Raw genomic sequence first — 18254 nt, 5'->3', positions numbered from 1 at the left:
GAGAGTTTGTGGGTGCGAATTAAGGGGCAGGCTGGCAGGGGTGATACTGTTGTGGGTGTCTATTACAGGCCACCGGATCAGGATGAGGAGGGTGATGAGGCCTTCTACAGGCAGCTGAGAGCAGTCTCGCAATTACAGGGCCTGGTTGTTGTGGGGGATTTCAACTACCCTGATATTTGCTGGGAGGCCTACTCAGCCAGCCATCCTCAGTCCAGGAGGCTCCTCCAGTGCATTGATGATAACTTTCTCATGCAAATGGTGAATGAGCCAACTAGGAGAGGAGCGCTGCTGGATCTTATCCTTACTAAAAAGGAGGGTCTGGTTGAAGCGGTGAAGGTTGAGGGCAGCCTTGGTTGTAGTGACCATGAGATGGTAGAGTTCAGGATCTCATGTGGCAGGAACAGAATAGCTAGCAGAATCACAACCCTGGACTTCAGGAGGGCCAACTTTGGCCTTTTCAAGCAATTGCTAGGGGAAATCCCATGGGACAGGGTACTAGAAGGTAAGGGGGCCCAAGATAGTTGGTTAGCATTCAAGGACTGCTTCTTCCGAGCTCAAGATCAGAGCATCCCAGCAGGTAGGAAGTCAAGGAAGGGTACCAGGAGACCTGCATGGTTGAACAGGGAACTGCTGGGCAAACTCAAGTGGAAGAAGAGGGTGTACAGATCGTGGAAGGAGGGGCTGGCCACTTGGGAGTAATATAAGTCTGTTGTCAGAGGATGTAGGGAGGCAACTAGGAAAGCTAAGGCCTCCTTGGAATTAAACCTTGCAAGAGAGGTCAAGGACAACAGAAAGGGCTTCTTCAAATACACTGCAGGTAAAGCCAACACTAGAGGCAATGTAGGCCCACTGATGAATGAGGTGGGGGCCCTGGAGACAGAGGATAAAAAGAAGGCGGAGTTACTGAATGCCTTCTTTGCCTCTGTCTATACTGCTGGAGGCTGTCCTGAGGAGCCCCGGGCCCCTGAGGCCCCAGAAGAAGTCAGGATAGAGGAGGAATCTGTCTTGGTAGATGAGGGCTGGGTCAGGGACCAATTAAGCAATCTGGACATCCATAAATCCATGGGCCCTGATGGGATGCACCCGCGGGTGCTGAGGGAGCTGGTGGAAGTCATTGCTAGGCCACTCTCCATCATCTTTGCTAAGTTGTGGGCAACGGGAGAGGTGCCTGAGGACTGGAGGAAAGCGAATGTCACTCCAGTCTTCAAAAAGGGCAAGAAGGAGGACCCGGGTAACTATAGACCGGTCAGCCTCACCTCCATCCCCGGAAAGGTGATGGAACAACTTGTCCTTGGTGCTGTCTCTAGGCACATCAAGGATAGGGGGATCATTAGGGGCACTCAGCATGGATTCACCAAGGGGAAGTCATGCTTAACCAACTTGATAGCCTTTTATGAGGACGTAACCCGGTGGATAGATGATGGTAAAGCTGTGGATGTGGTCTATCTCGATTTCAGTAAAGCGTTTGACACGGTCTCCCACAGCATCCTCGCAGCTACACTGAGGAAGTGTGGTCTGGATGATCGGGTAGTGAGGTGGATTGTGAACTGGCTGAAGGAAAGAAGCCAGAGAGTGGTGGTCAATGGGACAGAGTCCAGTTGGAGCCCTGTGTCTAGCAGAGTCCCTCAAGGGTCGGTACTGGGACCAGTACTAGTCAATATATTCATTAATGACTTGGATGAGGGAATAGAGTGCACTGTCAGCAAGTTCGCTGATGACACAAAACTGGGAGGAGTGGCTGACACAACGGAAGGCTGCGCAGCCATTCAGAGAGACCTAGACAGGCTGGAGAGTTGGGCAGGGAGAAATTTAATGAAATATAACAAGGGCAAGTGTAGAGTCCTGCATCTGGGCAAGAACAACCCCATGTACCAGTACAAGTTCGGGCCGACCTGTTGGAGACCAGCGTAGGGGAAAGGGACCTGCATGTTCTAGTGGACAGCAGGATGACCATGAGCCAGCAGTGTGCCCTTGTGGCCAAGAAGGCCAATGGCATCCTGGGCTGTATTAGAAGGGGTGTGGTTAGCAGGTCGAGAGAGGTTCTCCTCCCCCTCTACTCTGCCCTGGTGAGGCTGCATCTGGAATATTGTGTGTAGTTCTGGGCCCCTCAGTTCAAGAAGGACAGGGAACTGCTAGAGACAGTCCAGCGCAGAGCCACGAAGATGATTAAGGGAGTGGAACATCTCCCTTATGAGGAGAGGCTGAGGGAGCTGGGTCTCTTTAGCTTAGAGAAGAGGAGACTGAGGGGTGACCTCATTAATGTTTATAAATATGTAAAGGGCGAGTGTCATGAGGATGGAGCCAGGCTCTTCTCAGTGACATCCCTTGACAGGACAAGGGGCAATGGGTGCAAGCTGGAACACAGGAGGTTCCACATAAATATGAGGAAAAACTTCTTTACGGTGAGGGTGACCGAACACTGGAACAGTCTGCCCAGAGAGGTTGTGGAGTCTCCTTCTCTGGAGACATTCAAAACCCGCCTGGACGCGTTCCTGTGTGATATGGTCTAGGCAATCCTGCTCCGGCAGGGGGATTGGACTAGATGATCTTTCGAGGTCCCTTCCAATCCCTAACATTCTGTGATTCTGTGATTCTGTGATAAGAAGTCAAGATAGTGCTTCAATCTGAAATAATCTAATTGTTTTTCTAAAGCTTGGAGACAAAACTACATTTTCCAGGGAGCACGGTCTCTGTTCTTAATGAGAAGGCACTTACTAGGAAGAGACAATGCTTCCCTTTAGATTATTCTCCCTTTCCACCCACCTAGGGAACTCGGGGACCAAAGAGACCAAGTCCATACTCGCTGCCAGACTGGCTGCATGTTGATGCTGTCTGACAGTGCCAACTGCTCCTGTAGGGACTGGCTGCAGCTCTGCCATGCAGCACACGCTGACGCTGCAGCCCAGAGAACAGCATTCTTGTAGCATGAAAGCAAGGGTGTGCTGCACGCCCTGGGAGGCAGCGTAAGGACAGACCGGGGGATTCAGGAGTGCAAAGCTTACTGGGAATGGGATGGGGCACTCTGGAGGGCAGAAGGAGCCAAACGCTGCAGCCCCACCCATACTGCCTCTTGCTAACGGTGTATAAAGCAAACTTCTCCCTGAATCACACGCAGGTTTCCACTGGGAAAGCAGTAGCTGGAGTGGTCCAAAACAAGGCTGGAAAGTGAGCCAACACTTAAGCAATACAGTTGACCAAAGGTTTCGTGCCTAAGCTTATTTCCTGGACCTTTTTTGTCCAGTGGTGTAGATGTAGTGTAAGTGGGTAAAAGGATGAGAGGAACTGCACAGAAACTTTCTCTGGGAAGAGCAATGGGAAACAGGAGCCTGAGAGAGCTCTGTGAGAGCATCTGAGGCAGTCCTGGTCTCTTCCCACTTCCTGAGCTTTGGAGCAAGGGAGTTGTCTTGTGCTCTTTAGAACTCCACATCCTCTGAAGTAGACTAATATCACTTTATTTACCCAGTTAGTGTATGCTACTGTTTCCAGAGTGAACCAAATGACAGGGAATGATCTGCCTTTGTTCCTGGAAGTAACAGCAATTAACCTTAAGGATTATAAGGTCCAAAGCTTACTCTGAGCAAGAAAGAGCTATGAATTTCCACTGACTGTCCCTGTGAAAAGTGACCACTCACATCTCAAGTGTGATGCATTCAGAGACCCAGTAAAAAGTGCAATTAGCCCCAGAAATGTGAAAGGAAAGCTAAAATTAGAAATTTGTCAGATCTAGACACAGATCAGATTATATATATACACAAAATAAGACTATGCATGTATAATATATTCAAAATCTTAGAAGTCTAGATACTGGTCTAATGCTGAACAATATCCGTCTGGAGCTTGTTCATTGACCTCACTAGATAAATGAATCACACCCTCATACTGTTGTCCTCTAAAGACCCATTACTTCCAAATATATGTATTTAGCCAAATACTTAATGGCATTAAATTCTAGGAAGATGCCTTTGAGTTTTTTTGAATAAGGTTCAACCTCCAGTGAGAAATGCTCTCCAAAAGGGAAGTTTAAAATAATGGAAAGAATTTAAGCTCCAAATGTGCCAGTCTATTATATTTTCTTTCACTTTACTGACATAATCTATGAGTCCATTTCCTACCTGCATTTTGCCACTCCTGTATATTCATTAAGTATATTCATTTAGTGTAGCCCTCTGTAGCTGTTGGAAAACAGTACATATCTTGCATTAGGCTAACTAAGGCATCACTGCTCATTAATGTTTAAGGACAAATATTAATCACAGAGTAAATTTTCCTACAGCATTAAACATTTTCAAGGTAATATATAACTTGTAGTCATTATAGTTGTATCCATCCTCAGGAGCTGAACTGTAAAATGTTAAGTCCTGATATAAAACTGCTGAAAATAATTGTCTATTAATAGATATTTTTCTTCTATATTTCATAATTATCTAGAACACATGCTTAAAATGATAGCCTGTCATAGCATAGCTGGCTACCACCCTATTTTGACTACTGTTTCTTCTGCAATGCCTCACCTATCCATGATTTCTGTCACACTTTTTGCCTTTTGCTAAATTGAAGATTTTATGGGCATGGAAGAGCAACGACTGCAAAATATGCTAAAATTGTGTATGCTAGACATATTTTCCATTCTTATATTGCTTATAGACTTTATAATACAATTCAATATAATCATAAAAGTGGATGCACTTATTAGATATTACATTTTACTGATGTACTCTAATAAATTCTGAAATGCAATTATTTATTTTCTGAAAAACAGTTTTCAAATATGGTATTACAAAATTCCTTGTTTTATTGCCTGTTGTTCATTTCAAATAAATCTCCTTCATTTTCAAGGTAAAGTGTTCTTACATGGCATAATATTATGCAATTTATTACATCATTTTGCTGATGCAAATTTACCAGTGACAAACTTAGGAACAGAAACCATTCTCTACTCTGATCTAATACCTACTCAAGTTCTTGAGTGTCCCATCTGGAGGTCAGTGGATTTTGTATCCCCTGTATGCACTGGATAGACAACTTGCATAGCAGCATATTGGGGGAGGGGCAAAGATAAAAAATATAGAGGACTACTTTAATGCACTTGGAACATCTAAAGGTTTGGGCTATAGGGATCTATCAAAAGATGTAGAAGCTTGGAAGGTTACTTAAAACTACGAATCCAGAATTCCACATACACAAGAACAAAAAAACATAGCTTTCTTTAAGCAGCTTTTGCCAACCAGCAGGTACAGTACGGAAAGAAAACCTAACTATGATGGCTCACCCATTTCTTTTCAAACATTTGGACTTCCATTTATTTTTTTTCTCTGATCTAGTTTTGGAGGAAGGGAGACGATCAAATGGCTTTCCCTGCAGACCTGGTCCTCCTTTCTTTTTTTTTTTTTTCAATATCAGAAGGAAAACCAGAGTTCACTTTCATAATCAACCCCTCTCCCTTTCACCTTAAGGTTTGGTATGTCTGCTACTGAAATTCTCTCTCTGACTTGAATATTTCTGCCCTCCTCTCTTTGGACAATGCTGGCTTTTGTGTGTCTATGTTCCCTGAAATTCATCCCTTCTTCTACCTTCCCCTGGTTGAGATATATTTCAGTTCTAAGTTGTTTCGTTCTCTCTGGCTCACTGTGTATTATAGTTTTCTGCAGCCTTAGTGAGTCTGATGTTCCTGTCACGCCTCTCCACAGCTGGGCATCGACGATCTGCTTGCAGAGGTGCCTGTCTTCCTTTCCCGTTCAGCCTTTCCAATTGGCACTTGACATGAGCAGGCTAGATGAGACATAAAAGAACAGGTTCTGTCCTCAGTAGCCTCCTAGTCTTTTCCTAAATGGAAGGTAGACCTTGCTGTTTTAGCTAGGATAGGTAAGAAGAAAAAAAATCCCACCTCCATGGGAAGTACTGCCTGTCATTACCATCTGGGTCCTGCACTTGGGCCACAATAACCCATGCAACACTACAGGCTTGGGGAAGAGTGGCTGAAAAGCTGCCTGGTGGAAAAGGACCTGCGGGTGTTGGTCGATCACTGAATATGAGCCAGCAGTGTGTCCAGGTGGCCAAGAAGGCCAACAGCATCCTGGCTTGTATCAGAAATAGTGTGGCCAGCAGGGCAAGGGAAGTGATTGTCCCCCTGTACTCAGCACTGGTGAGGCCGCTCCTCAAATACTATGTTCAGTTTTGGGCCCCTCACTACAAGAAAGACATCGAGGTGCTGGAGACAGTCCAAAGAAGGGCAACAAAGCTGGTGAAGGGTCTAGAGCACAAGTCTTATGAGGATCGGCTGAGGGAACTGGGGTTGTTTAGTCTGGAGAAAGAAGGCTGAGGGGAGACTTTACTGCTGTCTACAACCACCTGAAAGGAGGTTGTAGTGAGGGGGGTGTCAGTCTCTTCTCCCAAGTAACAAATGATAGGAGGAGAGGAAATGGCTTCAAGTTGCACCAGGGGAGGTTTAGATTGGATATCAGGAAAATTTTCTTCACTGAAAGGGTTATCAAACATTGGATCAGGCTGCCCAGGGAAGTGGTGGAGTCACCATCCCCAGAGGTGCAGATGTGGTGCTTAGGGACATGGCAGTGTCAGGTTAGCAGTTGGACTTGATCTTTAAAGGTCTTTTCCAATGTAAATGATTCTATGATTCAATGGTTCTATTTTAGAGGGTGAGGAAATGCTATGAAAGTGTTTTGTAATTACTTAGTCTGGCATTGGAGAAAGGAAGTCAGGGGAGGCACCTCCATCTTGCATTGACTTAGTGCTCTCCTACTCTGATTGCCATCTGGGAGAAGATGTACAGCTTTGAAAGGAAAAACACAGCACAACTGCTCAAATTTTTCCTCTAGTAGCAGCTCCAGTGAAGAAGCCTACTGATGGGTTTCAAAACCTGCAGGCATTTCCCTCCTGTTTTAGGATACTGGCAAAAAAGCATGATACACACAAAAGAACAGAACTAATCTTAGGGGTGGCACAACTAAAGGAAAATAATTATTTATCTTCTTGAAAAATAAGCAACAACTGGAAGGACATGCTTTGTATATTTTCAGTCAGGTCTCTTATCTGAAAGCTAAAGACCAAACTGCACATCTCAAGAACACACTGGTTCTGAGTTGCATAAAATATTACATAATTAGAAAAGCTTGCACTAGGTAATTACAAGGCTTTTCATTAAAAAACAGAAAAATTAAAGGATAACCCTGAATTATTACAGCCATTTCCATTAATCCTTAAAAGCAAAAGTGAAAGGATTAATTTTTCTTCTTAGGTCATAATTTCTCTCCACATGTCCTACTAGCAGCAAGAGTTATAAAAGTCTGCTAACAAACAATAATAGGAATGGATTCAGAGCTGTATTAAACCCTGCTATCCAAACCACCTTTGTAAGAATTTTATTTTTACTGTTACTTGTGAAGACTAAAAGTACCTGCTCTAGATTAATAAGCTTTTCATTAAATAAAAAGTTTTGAAGAAAGTGATCTGAGAAGAACTATTTTAAGAGTATCTAATAAGCAACTGTTTAGGGCAGCAAGAGGAAAAAGTGATAATATTATGTCTACCAGCAGAGCAGAACAATCCAAACATTTCTATACTCAGCTGGAAAGGCTTCTAATCTCTACAAAATTTTCTTTATTTTTTTTCTGTTTTGGGGCTACATCTGATATAAGATTACTTTTTAATAATCTACAGTCTGCCTACTGATGAAGTGGCTTGACATTTAGAACACAGTTTTTATTTATGTAACATGTTCCAATAGCATCTATCATTGTACGTCTAGGATGAAGAAAACAGCTACAATGTATTTCAAGATAGTTGGAGAGCCTAGCAATTATAAGCAAAGGCATCTGGCAAATTATGAAACCAAATGTCCCAGTGTTTCTCCATGTGGTGAAACACAAAGGGATTGATTGGGATCTCAACTCATCCTTTAATCTAAGTGAAGCTCACAGACCTTACAGACTAAGTGAAGCAAACAGACGTTATAGACTAATGCAAACTTTCACACTGAGGCATGAGATCAAACGTTTACCGATTTGAGGAGGTAAATGAAAATGAGAAATACCTTCACTAACTGTAGATGTTGGACTGCTGAAAAAGTTTCTAAGTCTAAGCAGTGGAGGCTTTTCCTTGCCTATCTGGACCCACTGCAGCTTGTGAACTACCAGTATAACTATTCCATGTATCTCTGTCCTCTAGAGCAAATGATGACGAATTCTGCCCCTGCTGCACTTTGCAGATCAACGCTAAAGCAAAGTCTGGTTAGAAGCATGCTATAACAGTCAACTCTGGATATGATTTAAACTCTATGTTACACTGAGAGCTTAAAGAGATTGAAATAAACAGCATGCCAGCTGTAAATCAAGGTGTACTTTTTTTCTTAATTAAAGACTTTATTTATTTGCTATCATTTAATAATGTCCAAATCAGACTGCTAAGGCAGACTATTCTTTTTATAAAATACTACAAAGATAATTTTAAAATGTTCTAGCAACATGCTGCCCTTTACTGACCTGAGCAGTTGGGTGAAGCTCAAGGTCTTGCTGATTGCTTTAGTCAGAAGAAGAAATCAATGGAAGAACTTTCCACTTTAGACATAATCCTCAGTGTGCGCTGTATTACCTCAAATCATTTCTGTCAAGCACAGAGGTACTTGAACACAGACTCAGAAAGAAAAAGAAAGGAGAGTAGGTAGCAGAACAACACACCTTAAAGAATGTTACCTTAAGGCCTTTCTACCTTCTTCATTTGTCTGTGCATATATGTATTCACTTGAGTAACTTCAAGCATTACTTTTTCCTCTACATGAGAAAAGAGAAGGCCAAAACATGACATCATGAGAGGGAGAGGTGGGTTCTCTGTTTCACATTTTCAGGTTTACCATCCTGCAACCAGCTGGGCTGTTGGATGGGAAGGATGCTGGTTTGCAGCAGTTGTTAACTTGTCTGGGTGATCATGTTCCTCTTGACTGAGAATAGTGACAGAGTTACAGAGTTACAGAGCACTGACAGGGTTGGCAGGAAAGGTGAGGATGACATGGGGTGTATCTCTTCACTGACAGCTGACAAATTCTTTGTGACCGACCCAACCTGTAGAACTGTTGAACTATGGCGAATGCTCAGGTCATAGCACTAATGTAGTCTGGTCCTTCAACGGCATCTCCTCAAGGAGACGAGCAGAATCTCTGCATGGTGATGACTGTGGTCAAAAACCTGCTCACTGCATTTGTGCCAGCTGTATTTAATGTTGTCTATAGAAGCGCCAGGAAGACAGAAATAGGCTTCAAAAGCAGAGCATTAATTTATTTCTGTAGAAGAGGAGGAAAGTTCTGAGGTAAAAAAATTGTAACTGGCAATCATATTCCGAGATAATCAAGAGCTGAATAGATTACTACTCTTAACGTTAAAAGAGCAAGTTCAGTAACTGCCTCCAGATGCTTCTTTCCTCCATCACTGAAGAAGACATGACTGTTTACACTCTAAAATTTCCAAAATAGGAAAAACTTTCAGGACGTGGGCAGATATCTGTAACATTTGGCCAACTGTTCTGTCTGCCATTAAAAATTGCCAAAACAGACAAAATTCAGGGACGTCAAATATCAAATATTGTCAGAAGACTGACTAGTGGGCAAACAAACACCATATTCAGAGACCTTCTAAGATGCCTCCACAATAACTAGCTCAGTCAACAACAGAATTTCTGTGTTGGCAGTGTTGCTGTGTTGTCCATCTACCTTTTTGGATCAATGCTTGCTCAAGATCTTTGTGCTTCATATACCATGGGGTCATTGAACTTTCCTTTTTTCTTTCAGTTATACTCTCACAGTATATTTTTGTAGCTTAATTTACATGTATCCTGAATAATTCAATTTTTAACCAAGCTATCCCAACTCTTCATCACCCCAGATAACTGAGTGTGAGTGCGTCAAGAAAATGATAATACAAAAATGAAAGTTCAATGACTTCTCCATACTCTACTATGGTTAAGTACCTGATCAGAACGATGCTCAGTAACATATGCTGAAAGTAACTGCTAACTTACCTATTCAGCTGATGTGGATTGCTTCCAGACCTATCAAGCCCCCTGTAGAAGCCAGAATCTGATAATAAATACAGGACTCTGGCTGAACTAGAATGAATGGGGAAGCTCAGACAGGCCGTCAACTTAGATTTATTTTATTTGTGATATTTGTGATTCCAGAAGCTGAAATCACAGCATGGTAATATGGGATCTCACCCCAGCCGCACGACACATTAGCTCCGTTTTCCCCTCCCACGCTGTGTGTCATGGTTCCTGTGACTACAGACCTTCTGACAATTAAGATTAGGAACAAGGTTTCTTCTGTGATGAAGATTCAGAGCTTCCCATGTCAAGACCCTTCACCGCAAGTTACAGTGAACACTCACAGCAGACTGCCTAAGCATATGGGCACGTCCCTTTGGCATGAGTGGCAGCATTGAAACCCCCTGAATGCACTGAGAAGTGTGCTAGCCATTAAAATCAACAATGTCTTTATTGTGTAGCAATAACACATGAAGCAATATAGTCAACCGTGTTTTAGAGCACTGCCATCACCCCCAGAGATGGCTTGAATTGGTCCAACATGATTTGCAGAGTAGAAAATCTAAGTGAGAAAAAACATTGCGCCTCTGAGGGTAACATTGATGTAAAAGAAAAACTTACTTTCAATTGGAAACATTCACAGACACATGTGCATGCACATGCACACCTAAAACAAGGCTAAATTGTAGTAACTGTCAGCTACTGCTGCTGAACAGATATTGACTAGGAAGCTTCCATTCCAACTGATGCCTTACTTTTCTTGCAGGATTATCTGCATTACTTTCTCACTGAAAGCAGCAAAATCTCCACTTCCATACAAGCACCAAAAAACTAATGCAGTTTCTTGGCACTGAGTCACATATGAGTGGGCACATTGACATAAAAGCAGATGAACACCCAGGTCTTAGCTACCCTGGAAGACATTCCCCTCCCTTTTACACAGGTAACTGGGCTGCTTCCAGCCTTTTATTGGATTTTCTTGAACTAGCTCCAATTACAAACTGCAAAACTCATCTTGTTGTTCCTTCCCAAATATAAAAGCCACACTTTCCTGGTAACTTAATTCTAAACAGTTTTGAGGCAGAAGAATGAGCTCTAAGGAGAATGTATACGTGCAGCTGAAGCTTTAAATAGACAAAATGCAAATACAGTGAATCTGATTAATTAGAGGAGCCAGGGTGGGGGGGTGGGGGGGAATTTTAGTGTGTCCTTTGGCATAAAACACATCCAGTGAAACTGAAAATCCAGTGTGAAGATTTTCTTCCCTTTGACAGAAGCACCTAGGTGTGGCACAGCAATTAGTTCCAATACCACGGCTGTGTGGACAAAAGGTGCCTGAACATGAATATCTATACAAACTCATCTTTCCTCTCATGTTTCTTATGCATTGCCATAATTCTGTTATGTTCCATGCAGTTTGGTTTTGTTTTGTTAATTAATATTCTAAAATTGGCTGACCTTCAGAGAAGGTCACAAATTTCTCGAAGCTACCTCTGATGGCTTCTTTGTACAAGGAAAATACACCAAGCAAATACACACAATTCAGCATTCAGATTATATGAGAACTGAAATATTCAAAGTAAAGTCTGTCACTTGCAGCTGATGTAATGTTCTGAAGCTGGAAGGGTTTATATTTGAACTTAATTTCAAACATGAAAATAATCCCGTCATAACATGAAATGCACTGTGGGAATAGTGGCTGTTGTGTAATGTAGCATGAGTTATTAAAATATGGGTTTTTTCTACTAGGACAAGCATGGAAAATTATAATATACATAATTTCACATTTATGTTAAATAATAATTTTCATTTTAGAAGAATCTGCTTCTTTTTTGTAATACATAAAATAGCAACTGGCCCTGTTACATGTAAGGAATACTTATCTGTTTACAGTTTTTCCCGTCTGGAAATCCTTATCGGCTGATTAACATCCATGACATAGGAGTCATTTCTACAACATGATTTTATGATATGTTTTGCAAACTAGTCCCTATCCTTTGCCTATAATAAGCATCAAAAATGTCAGTCTGCCACCTAAAAAGCTTGAAAGCACAACTTTTTCTGCTTGTCAAGCCTGGGACCTGCAGGGAAAGACAGGAGAATTCAGTCCATTCTGCCTTGGGTTTTTGAAGGACTCAACAAAAGAATGCTCAAGGCAAGCTACTGCTCTTGGCTGACTCAGCTTTGCCATGTAAGCGTACCTGAGAGATATGGTACAGCTCATCCCTATGCCTGCAAACATGACTTAAATATATAAATGCACATCTACAAACTGCAACTATATTAATGAAATGCCATAATACTTATAGTAGTAAAATAAAAAATGTATTAAGTGAAATAATTTCAAAATGAGATAAACAATGTTCTACAAACATTCAAATTCTCAGAATGGAATTTCAAGACCGTGAATAGGGAGAACATGGGTTAAAAAAAGATGAGTCTCATGGTCCATCAGCACTCACCATTCAGCCACTTGGAGTTGTACTGGGCAGTGCGGAGAGGAGGAAGGGCCCCCAGACTGCGATAAATAGCAGGATCCCTTCCTGGAAAATCCATGGCTGTAGCAGCATATAATTCCCCACTGGAAGTGAGAAGAGCAGTGGAGTTGTGCTGAGGACTGTAAGGACAACGAGCCATGCCACTGATTTGATCATGTATCTCTGTCAAGTTACTTAACTGTAAAAGAGTGAGAAAAAGGGATTAAAATGATCCAAAATTTATAATTTCAGCCAAGCTGCATCAATCTGAGCAAAATCCTATCAATCATAAACACCATTTATCTGCTTTGGTATTGTACAACAGTAATGAGCTGACCTTTACAATCTGAAACTGTCTCATATAAAAAGTTTTACTGTAATGTTGTCTAATCTTACCTCTGCCTCTTTGGTATGTAAAGTATGCAAGTTAGTAATTAGCTTCTTTTATATTAGAAGCGACTCAAAAATTCATTATCTCTACACAGATTGTTATTATGAAAAAGAAAAAACAGATCTGATTGCCAGAATGAACTAAGGTATTCACCATAGCAAATGGTCAGACAATGGAAAAAAAAAAATAAATCTATTTGTTTCGTTGGTGTGTTTTAGGAAAGAATATCACATGAAAAATGAGATTAAAAAAAGGAGCTTTCCAGTTCAGCACAGCCCTCTCTCTGATTTAGTAGCCCTAATACTTCCAGTCATAAACCACAATATGATGTTAATATGTTATTTGAAAATAAAGGTACAATAGGTTTAGATAAAATAAATGTGCCAAGGAGTTATTTGGTGATACAGCTGTTCTTTGTACTTAAACGCCTCTTCCCTCCTGAAATAAATAGCCAGCTTAGTCCAAACAGTGACATTTTGATTTTTATTATGACTATTATTGATCCTTAATGGACACTCTTTCTTTGATACGCATAAATTACAACTAGTTTTTTTTCAGAAGCAGAATGACAGATTTGTCTCAACCAAGATTTCTCATTCTCACCAGTCAGAAATCACTAATACAAGTACTCTCATATTCTCCAGAACTACACATGCACAGTATGCAGCTACTCAACTACATTTTATAACTAAACCTGCTGATGCCAACCAAACTTGACAGAGTGGCAGAAGTCTTAGAGATACCTAAGGCTGATGAAAACTGACATGTGGGAGGAACTGAGCTGCTCGTAGCTGTGCTCTCTCCCACAGCTGAGGAAAAGACTGCAAAAAGAGATCACCGGTTAACTCTCCGCTTTAGCCTGCCACTAGCCAAATCAGACTTTGACACGTTAGCTCACTCATCACTGCGCAAATAGCCTGGACTCAACCACAACATGCTCTGCCTTTTTGTCTGCTGGCTCAGAACAGAGACTCGAGCTGGTGGGATGAAACATTTAATTCATACCGTCCGATTGGTGCAGATAGGAGTGAACGCGTTGGTTCCACAGGTAAAGAGATGGTTGCCTCCAACAAGAAGCACTCGAATGTAGTTCTGGCATTCCTCCTGCCATGCAGCAAAGAAAGACTATATTTAGTGTACTTCAAAGGATAGGAGAGACTAACTACTATTTGCTTTCCATGGGTATGTGTCCACACAAAAATTTAGGGGAACAAGGCTTCAGCATACCTGGTGCATTAGCAATCATGATATACATAGATTTCCTAACTACAACACATGCATTCATCAATCTTTGTGAAAGGGATAACAATAAACCTCTTCAGTACTGAAGATTTCTTCTAAGTGTCTATTTCAAAGGTTTAGCTAAACTCTGAAGTGATAGATGCTGATTTAAATAATTCACTGCTGTTTTAACAGATCAAATGTTGTTTTTTGAAGACAGATCAGGGCAAGGGAGGAAGTTGTGAGGAAAACAGGAGAAAGAACAGGTTGTCAGTAACACGAGTATGTTGAAATCAGTACAAATGAAATTCTTGAGATGTTCAGATGCAGATTTGTCACTACTAGTTACATAATTTGCACAATATGTTTTATTAGAAGCATCTACATTTCCGTTAATTTGAAGTTTCTCAAGAAGTTTAATTACCTCAACACATAGGTGCTCACCCTTGAGGAATAATTTTATATGTTTTTTACCGCCTTAGGATCTGTGAAGGCTTTGATGTTCATTTCTCTCATTTCAGAAGCTAGAAACCAACAGCAATTTCTACTGTTTATTCAGACAGAAAGTGTTTTTCTGCAATACTAAAAATCTCCCAGAACTACAGGCAGGAAAGATTCAAACACTCCTCCTGCAAAAATCAATGTTCCTATCTAATAAAATGAACAAAATCAACAATATGCTTGGAGAAAATAGTTTCCTGGATCCTTCCATTTGAATGCTCTCTAGCATTCATTCACAAGATAGTCTCATGTAAAGCATTAAAAACCCTTGTGAAAATACAGCTATGCAATTATAACAAATACTAAGTGGAATCATGTAAGTAAATTCATGTAATAGTACTGGCGCAGAAGTCCCATTATGTGGCCTACAGTTATATTAAATGTATTGCTTGTTTATCTTGAAAATAGACTTTCATCCTGGAAGACAAGAAATATAATCCTGAATAAATTGAACAGACAGAAAAAAGACTGCAAAGCAAGATGGGCAAAATATTTTAAAGACCTCTGAGAAAACTCTCAGAATTTATTATCTATACCTCTCCTCATACAAAATAAAGTTCAAAAAACCTCACATTCCCTGCCCAGTAAAATATCAGAAAAAAAACACCTCTTTGAAAATATACTCCCCAAAATTACATTTGCATTGTCTCTCATGAAAATGTAACTTTTAAACGCTTCTCTTTGAGCCTTTAAAGGTAAGTGTCAAACATCTTAGAATTAAGATTTGATTCCCATTGGGTAAAAATACAACATCTTTGTCTTGAACTTACCAAAACTGTCATCTCAATATTCTTTCAACGAAACAGAAGTTAATATGAAACCATATAACAGTGTTGGGCAGTGCAACAAGCCTTTTAAAAAGTAATTGCTTCACTTCTAGGCTGTTTCCCTGTTGCAGGTTGTTTTAAGTATACAAAAAAAAAAAAAAAAGGCAATTCCTCCTCTTTTTTTTTTTTTTTTTTTTTTTTTTTTGTGGGAAGGGTGCTCAGGGAGGTTCAGAGAATATAACATAGTAATTTATTCTTCAGGCCGTTTCCATCCTGCCCTTTGCAGCAAGCCATGGAATGCAAGTGTAGGAAAAATAAGTGGGTACTGGCATTACAACGCATCCAACCTCTCCTCTTCATATTCCAGAGCTCCCTGAAATAGTGCCATTGCCAAATTACTTGCACGCTGATCACCCACTCTTTCTGTTCAGAAATAATGTTAATTTTTTAAACTCTCACATTCCTGGGATTCACAAGATTCTTCTCTTTAACGTTCCCAAGTGCTGTGCCAACTTCACAACAGTCCATACTACAACAGGGCAAATACGATATATCAAATTTTTGTTGGGTACATATTATAACAAAATCAAATCTGAAAGAACAGCTTTTGCAATTGGCTATTTTGCTCATATGACAAATCCAGAATCATAAAAAAAATTAAAAAATTAGTCATAAATAAAACAATTACTACCCAAAAAAGTATTGAAAAAGGACTCCGTTTTAGTCATTTGAATTGTTCAGTCACTTTTCTAGCTCTGGAGTCAGGCTCAGCTGGTTCACTTTTTAGACATGTAAAAAAGATGTGTGTTGTAGAAGCGGCATTGGTGAATGCAAAGGACTTCAAAACCAAAGTTTTTTTTAGTTTGGAGGGTAGTGGTAAGTTTGGTCGCCATCTTTTATGTAGTCTTATCCTCCATTTCATCTCAACCTCTATGCCATATAGTTTCCTATTCTCCTATAAAAATACCTCTGAAAGAAAGAAATTAATTTAGCAAGTACTTTCGACTTTTATATCAGCATACCTGAAACTAAACACAACTATTAGAAACAATTCAGCAGCCAAGCAGGCTAGGTTGCTACTTAACTTTAAGACCAACTGGACAGTTCAAGGGCTGCATATGGTTATCTGTTTGCAGCAATGTTTCTTGCATAGGCTAACATTTTAAACACACATGTGTTTAATTTCTTAATACTTTTATTGAAAGTTCAGATACTAACACACACAGCCATTAGAATCTTAAATAAGAAAGGGATAAGAGACTTTATTTCAATTATATTTTTTTTAAACTCTCTTTGATTTATAGTATTTTTACCATGTGTATTTATATCTTTCCTTTACAACAGTCCCTACCACAAGTACCAGTCTGAATGGCCAAATTTATTCTCTTAACCATGTGTGGTGTTTTAGACTTCTAAATGCTAACGCATGCTGGCCACAAGGACATCATTTTGTCTGGCTCGCTCCTGGAGTCACTAGCTATTTTAAGCAACAGCTTAAATTGGTGGATAAATGTCTGAAATCTCAGTAACAAACACCAGCCTTCAAAAGTCAAGTGTGCATTACACTGTCAAATGTGACAGATGTCCCTATACATTTTCCCCTTCAGCTCTTTTCCCTCGTTGGCTTTTAAAGCGTAAACCTCAGAACAACAACTACTGCTAACAGCTAGAGGCAAAAATTCTGTGCAGCTTCTTTCTCAAGAACAACAACAACAACAAAAAAGAGCTGTGTTTAACTGACCATTATCTCAAAACTACTAGAGTTGCTTCAGGGTTCAAAGCTAGCTTCTGGTTTCAGGGCACTGCATCAACAAACTGATTTTTAGTTTTGCCACCTGAACTCATTGCCCCCATGCTACCCTGTGGGCAGCAGAGCTTCAAAAGAAACCAGGATTTGAATGAATAACTTACGCACAGCCATCCTTGTAATCCTCATCTTTCCACAACAGTCTGGGCTGGCCTTGTATATTTTGTGTCCAATCTTTCCTGTCCTTTCCCTACAGTCACACATGTGTCTGCCCTGAAATCTGAAGTCACCCTGAGAAATGTTATAGAAATGCAACCCCCAGCAACTCTCCAATTTGGGCTGGATCTATTTATACAGCAACAAGCAAGTAAGCAGTCTTTCTGACAACAGTAACTAGAATTGCGTCTCCCAAGGGATTTCCTCTTAAGAGGGACAATTCACTGTAGCACTGGAGTGAATTCCTCCTGTTCTGATAATTCTCAGTTTTTCCAAAGGAAGGCTTTTGTGGTTTGCCTAGAAAGAGGAGCACGCCACAGATCAGGTAGTTTCCTCATCTGCATGCGTAAGTCCTCCTTATACAGAGAGTATAGTGAACTTTTTTAGTCTTGGACATAAGGCATTACAAGACAAACATCATCAGGCTATCCTTTCTCTGGCCTTAAATTAGTCCTTTGATTTTAACCTCAATCACACCAGTGAAAGCAAAAGAGGCATGAAAAGTTCAAAAAGACAGTTGTTGTTCCAGCTGGGTAGGTTGCCTCAGTCAATATGTCTGCATTCTCCAGCAACTCCTACATGAAGCTTTCAGGCCACAAAGTCTGCATGCCAAAAAAAAAAAAAAAAAGCCCTATGATAACAATAAGAAAAGAACTATTTCCTCCCAGGATTACCTTCAAACGTAATGAAATATAAGGATTGTACTTCTCTTCTAGGTTGTGAGGGACAAGGCTATGGATACAAATGAAACACTAAATCTTTATCGAACTCGTAACAATACTAAGAAAGAATCTCAGAGGTCGTTATTAGAATAGCATATTTACTATTTTACAGTGACAGCATAACTTCCAATCACCAGCTTTTTCAAACGGGTGTGATGAACATGAATG

The 18254-nt window shown here is 40.6% G+C and overlaps 1 protein-coding gene across 2 annotated transcripts in view; it reads right to left on the bottom strand.

Annotated features, from left to right (window-relative positions):
* The window catches only part of SEMA5A (semaphorin 5A), a 361263-nt gene that overhangs the window by 143386 nt on the left and 199623 nt on the right, over positions 1 to 18254 (bottom strand). For both annotated transcript variants that reach the window (XM_068396639.1, XM_068396640.1), the window contains exons 7-8: positions 13918 to 14016; positions 12507 to 12720 (exon numbers count right to left, since the gene is read on the bottom strand). In XM_068396639.1, coding sequence (XP_068252740.1) covers positions 12507 to 12720; positions 13918 to 14016 — 313 coding nt within the window. The remainder of the gene's footprint in view (positions 1 to 12506; positions 12721 to 13917; positions 14017 to 18254) is intronic.

This window comes from Nyctibius grandis, chromosome 3 (assembly GCF_013368605.1).
Source record: "Nyctibius grandis isolate bNycGra1 chromosome 3, bNycGra1.pri, whole genome shotgun sequence".
In the NCBI taxonomy this organism is placed as follows: Eukaryota; Metazoa; Chordata; class Aves; order Nyctibiiformes; family Nyctibiidae; genus Nyctibius; species Nyctibius grandis.
This window is presented reverse-complemented; position numbering and strand designations above follow the sequence as displayed.